Raw genomic sequence first — 6,000 nt, 5'->3', positions numbered from 1 at the left:
AACAGCTGCACCTGCAAAGCTTCCACTTGAAGACTGTAATGCAAGCTAAAATTGCTCTTGACTTATTCTGCTTACCTCACCATGGAAAGTATGAAGTGTTTGCGTTTGTTATATCAAAATGTAAGAACACAATGGTAATGAAACTTGACAGTGTTTTCAAAAATGCTTGATTTTAAGCGGTTCTTATTTAACGGTGGCGTGACAAGACGGTCACATTTGCGTCAGAATTCTTCAAGTCGGCTTCGGTCAGAAGATTTGAATTCCCGAAAGCTCATCAAAATCCATGAATAAATAAATGTCAAAGTGATTAATGTCAATCAAAATGTGGTTACCACGAAAACTTCAAGTCATGTAGAAAACCGTTTTTTTTTTTCAAAGATAAATTTCTGAGCAAGTAAAAGAATCAGTTGTTTACCGCCTTATGTGCCCTCCCTTTCTGGCCAAAAAAGTTTAACACAGAAGAATGGTTCTACTGAGATATAAAACACATTATTTCTCGTGCAAGGTGTGAAATTGTTAATTTCCAAACTTCCTTAAAATATAAGTACTCTGAAGAAGGCATAGAATTAAACATTGTCAATGAAAAGGATCTAGTACGGTCATTGTAAACATTTGTATAGGGGAAAGTCATAGGACACATTGTTTTGGAAATTATAATATAGTTGTCATTTTCAGCCAAAACCGCTGACCAATAATACTCTGTACGATCTCACGATCTTACTCTCTGACAATCTGACTTCATGTTCGGAGTAATTGGTGAGTATAACACTTTAAGGACTTTAAGTATTGGCTATTCTTCGCTGAACCAGTGGTGTAAAAGCATTTGCCTTCTTCAAGAGCGAGTGATGTCAACTTATCGGAAAAAAACAGCGAAAATTATGGCGGAAACCGGACGGTTGCTTATCGTGGCTCGCTGACCCAAGTTATCTTAGAGAAGTTGCTGAGCCTGCTATCGTTTGTGTGAATATGCTGAAATTAACTGGTTTACAATCAGTGATGGTGTATAGACAGCAAGTTCAGCAAAGCTACTGATACCTGAATTTGTGATGAATATAAATGCTCGAGGAATGAAACTTCTCCATCATAACAACAACAACAACAAGTGGTGCCCTAGAAAATCTTCGAGGTAAGCTTACTTTGATAATATTGCTTATAAAAAGAGGCCAAATACGACTCTTTTTGATCAAGCAGTGTCACAACAGATAATATTCTTTTGGTCTGAGAGCGTATTTAGTGTTGAAAGAAATTTTGTTGGCGAATAGACAGACTGTTGGTATCGCCGAAATACACAAACACCCATTTTTGAGGCTCGTTCGCTAACCGTTCTTGTGAATAAAATAATCCGCCCCGCAGAGATCTTTACAGTTTTAGAAACTACGATATCCATGTTAACTGCCTGCCTAGTCTCTGGTCTGGGACTGGTGTACTTTTGGAAAAATTGAAGGAAACGTCTAGCAAGTTTTGCCCATCAACTCAAATGGCCGAAAACGTACCTACTTGATTGACTATTAAGTCGCTAAAAATTTAATTTAATTGAACGTCCTATACATCAATGTTAACTAGAATGATGGTTCTTTATTTGTTCCAAGTCTTGAGCAGAAGTGTGTTAATGGGCTAAAGAAACAACACTTCAAATTTTGCACATTTCGTAGCATTTTCTAAGCAAAAAATCAGATTTGGAGACACCAACAAACAATGGCTGTTGCCATGACAACAAAAAGGTTGCAACCTTAAAGAAGGCCATTTTTGTACATCCCCCCTGAATATCTAACTGCATGCAAAGTTTGAGTGGGGGTCAAAAAATTTCATTTCCAACTTTGCTTGACTCAATCAAATAATTGCTCGTAAAGGAGAAAGGTTTGATAATCAGTTCATTTTTTCACTTGGTATTTTAGTTTTTTCCCATCCAAATACTTTAATAATGATTCACTAACAAGTATGAAGGGGAATATATCAGGGTTTTTAAACAAAAAGAAAAACGTGATGTTGTGTGACCCTCGTGTTAAGTTTATTGAAACATTTTTCAAAAGAAGACCCCCATCAATTTCTGTTTTACTCATGATCAAGTTTCCGGCATGGCTTCAACCTACAAAAAAAGGGACACATTAATTACTCCATGTTATCAGACAAAGAAACTGCACTGTAAATAACATTGAAATTACGCGTTGGAGCATATTATTTGAAAAACAGGAAATGATGTTTTTTTGATGCCCTTTAGTTAAAATAATTACACCGAGACAGCTAGTTTTTTCTGACTCTGTGACCGAGGTGAATCATAAGGATTCTATGCAAAGTAAGGGAACGTCAAACTTTATTTTTAGGTGGAGGAAAGGAAATGTGGGGCTTCATTTCCAGCTAGGAATTAGAGAAATACGTCGCAAATAAGGGCCTGATAAGGGTTCGTTTTTCTCAATCTTTTCGTTTGAAAAATGGAAGGGAACGAAGTAGCTATAGGCCCATGATTATCCTCCACTATCATTTAACTCCCACTACTTTTATATATGACTTTTTACTAATTTTAGGCTTCAATAACAGTGCAGTTTTCATTTGAGGGTAGAAAATAATCTAATTGTTTTGGCTTTGCTTGTCAACGCTGTGTAATTGGTTTAAAAAGCTCGTGCTACCTACTAAACCAATCAGATGCAAAATTAAATCAAAACCAATCGTGACATGGGCGTGACGTGACGTGACATGTAGTTGGCTCGAGTTGCCATTGGTTAATTGTGTTGTTTTCGTTGGCTGATTTTTGCATTGTAATTGCTTTGGCTTTGGTGGCACGAAGCTCAGTGGAATACCACTACAATTTGAGACATAATTACCTATTACTCCTAGAGAGACCAAGATGTTTTCTTTCGTGCAGTCTGGAATAGCTTTGCAAAAAAAGAAAGGAACATAGTTTGATATCAGCAACGAGTGGAACTTGGTCTTAATATCCTCTTGATCACTGGGATCATGTGCATCACCGTCAAAGTAGTAATGCCAGGAAACAAGGTCAGCCATTTTCATCCAAGAAGTATTGGCACTGCCTGTAATAAAACAAAAAATAAAAAGAACCTTCTTAGCTTCTGTTTTATTTTTACCAAATTAATTCTTGTATTTTTTTTGTTTTGTCTTGGTTTTTGCTTTTGCTTTTAATCTTCCTATCGAGGGTCTCAATGGGGGTACGTTGATGACACTAAACACTTAATTTAATGGCTCTGTAACATGAAAACATAACAATAAAAACATAACATAAAATTTTAGACATTTTAAACAGACAGTAAAAAAATCACTGTAACAGCTGAATTTTATCTAAAACGGCTCCAAAAAGGCCAACATTATTTTGTTTAGTATTTAAAGAAGTTTTCGGTCATTTTCCGACGATTTCCGATAAGTTCGGAAGATTTCCAAAGACTACCGAATATTCTCGAAGACTACCGAAGATGTCCAAAGACAACCGAAGATTTCCGAGGAGTAATACGGAAATTAACTCTAAGTTAATGAGTGATATTTTTTCCGATTTTAAAATGCAGATAAGAATGTACAATGCTAATTTTTTTTCATGAAAAACCCTCTTAACATTAAACACTATATTCTCCGGAAATAGTTAACATTAAAAGATTGGCCAATGTAACAGCAAACACTTAAAGTTACAGACACTTAACCCTATTCAGACCCTCCTATTCTGCTGATCCATACAATGAATTTAGGAATCATCAGTCATTTCCATCTTATCATATTATGCCATTTTACCCGCTTTCATATTCAACTTTAAAATTAATTTCAAAGTGAGCGTTTTCAAGAATCGTCAAATCATCGGCAGGCCTCACCATATGGCCCTTTTATTATTTGTACATGTGTCACTTCACCCTATTTCAATCTTTAACAACAGTAATATTTTTAAGTCAAGAAATGATCCTCGCAATTAATTGCAATTACAGAAATTGCAAAGAAAGAAACCAAAAAAAAATTCTGGCTTCAACGGGATTTGAAGCCGTGACCCATGAAGCCAGATTTTTGTTCTGTTTTTTTTTTTTTTTTACTTACAATTTCTTTCATTGCAATTCACTGAGAGGATCATTTCTTCACTTTACATCTCATCCGCAGTTCACTTATATGAATTAAATCGTATACTTAATGTCAGAAATATAATTTTTCGCTTTATGATGAGTGACAGCCTATACGTCTGATCTGCTCATATGTGTCTTACCAGAGCAGTTAGGTCCGGGAGTTTTCTGCTCATAAGGTTGTCCCGGGATTACGTAAAACTTCCATTCTCCCTGGTCGCAGTAGTAAAACAAAGGCGGATTAAACTCAAAGTCGGTTCCATTCTTACACAAAACTGCACACGTAGGATAATTTGCATCCCAGTTAGTGCATGCCAGAGCTCCGTTCTGCGGAGGCGAAAAACTTGGGCACGATTTTACTGTTAAAAATGAAAGGATAAAAGCAAATTGTTATGCTAATGTAAAATTGCAATGATAAACACTCTATACACTATACTCAGACAGGCAAAGGTCACGCTTAAGTTTGTCGAGAAAAGTTTTCTAGAACATGGACAATAAAACGACATCCGACAAGAACTGTATGTAGTAATCAGTTAACTGTAAACCAAGTAAAAATCGAATTTCTCTGACTGCGAGTTTTGTTCTTGACTATCTAAACCGGTTTTAACTTAAAAGTTTGCAATTAAGGCTTCCAAATGAAACGTGAGGTAAAATACGTCACCTTTACTAAGAAAAAGCTCATACAAATGCACGAGCCCCACTCAAGAGGGGTTCGCATAATTACACATATAGTTCGTGTTGAAATCGTCGTGGGCCTTGCGATGCAGCTTTTCACCCTGGAGTTCTATTATATTAGACACTGACGACATCATCATTCAACCTGATAAAATTTGAAGGGGTAACCTGTAACGGACTAGCACCCGTCCCGAGGGACTAGCAATAATCTTATCGGCTTCATTCAAAAGAATTCTGAAATAAGCGCGAGCAGTTGTGAGGTACTTAAGTACGGTAACATATAAATTTGTGTTATTGAATCCTTCAGGCCCGGTCCGCAATTATGCGTTTTCATTGATACGTTAAGTTGTCAATGTCGTTTTCTCAGCTTATCGTACTCGTCCACACTACAACCCATCATTTTCATCGAAAACGCGTAATTTCGAAAACGCTGTTCAAAGTAGAAACATTAAAAACGGAGCGCTATAGTTTCAGTGTGGACAACGAAAACGGGGGCTTCTTAAAACGCTTACGTTATCTTAATGTCGTTACTCCGAAACAGTCTCCCTGAAAGAGAGAAAAATCATGTTGGGCAATGCTATTGGCTTCTTTGCTTTCGAGCTTAACCCTATCCAGAACGGGTGGGGTGGGGAGGGGGGGGGGGGGTGCCCGCGTTGACTACAATGTCGTTACTCCGAAACAGTCTCCCTGAAAGAGAGAAAAATCATGTAATCATGTCGGGCAATGTTATTGGCTTCTTTGCTTTTGAGCTTAACCCTATCCAGAACGGGTGGGGTGGGGGGGGGGGGGGGGGTGCCCGCGTTGACTTTTAACGCTTATAACGTTTTCAAGATTCAACCAAACAATTTATCTGGGAATAATTCAGTAGGATAGGTTGTTATGTCAAAAACTTGACGTTATCATGGCAACGGCATTTTGACAGACATGTTTCCCCAAATTTGTAATTTTGTGTTCCTGTCAATGAAAATTAACTTTAATGCAATTATTTTTTTTTTTCACCTTTTTTTAGGTTTTTTTTTTTGCACCGCTTTATTGATTTTGAGTACTTTTCAGTTATTTTGGGCGGTTTTCTGACGTTTTGGAAAAAATTTGAAATCCAAGATGTAAGATGTAATCATGATGTAATTTTTAAGTGATGTGAGGTCATAATCCCACGTGACGAGTATCAAAAGATAGATTTTCAGACATACAATATATCGATATCCTTTAAGTTTCATTGTGATTACTTAAATATTCCTGAAGTTACTGAAGGGGGGAGGGGGGAATCCGCACTCTCCCG

At 37.0% G+C, this 6,000-nt stretch overlaps 1 protein-coding gene across 1 annotated transcript in view; it reads right to left on the bottom strand.

The window, feature by feature from the left end:
- Window positions 1-1,986: 1,986 nt before the first annotated feature.
- Window positions 1,987-6,000, bottom strand: part of LOC144653449 (sushi, von Willebrand factor type A, EGF and pentraxin domain-containing protein 1-like) — a 28,775-nt gene continuing 24,761 nt past the window's right edge. Inside the window, exons 7-9 of the mRNA XM_078513443.1 lie at window positions 4,190-4,405; window positions 2,820-3,026; window positions 1,987-2,086 (exon numbers count right to left, since the gene is read on the bottom strand). Coding sequence (XP_078369569.1) covers window positions 2,082-2,086; window positions 2,820-3,026; window positions 4,190-4,405 — 428 coding nt within the window. The 3' untranslated portion in view covers window positions 1,987-2,081. The remainder of the gene's footprint in view (window positions 2,087-2,819; window positions 3,027-4,189; window positions 4,406-6,000) is intronic.

Source organism: Oculina patagonica, chromosome 5 (assembly GCF_052425735.1).
Source record: "Oculina patagonica isolate OP01 chromosome 5, crgOcupat, whole genome shotgun sequence".
NCBI classification, from domain to species: Eukaryota; Metazoa; Cnidaria; class Anthozoa; order Scleractinia; family Oculinidae; genus Oculina; species Oculina patagonica.
Note: the sequence above shows the minus strand (reverse complement) of the source record. Positions and strands in the feature narration are given on the sequence as shown.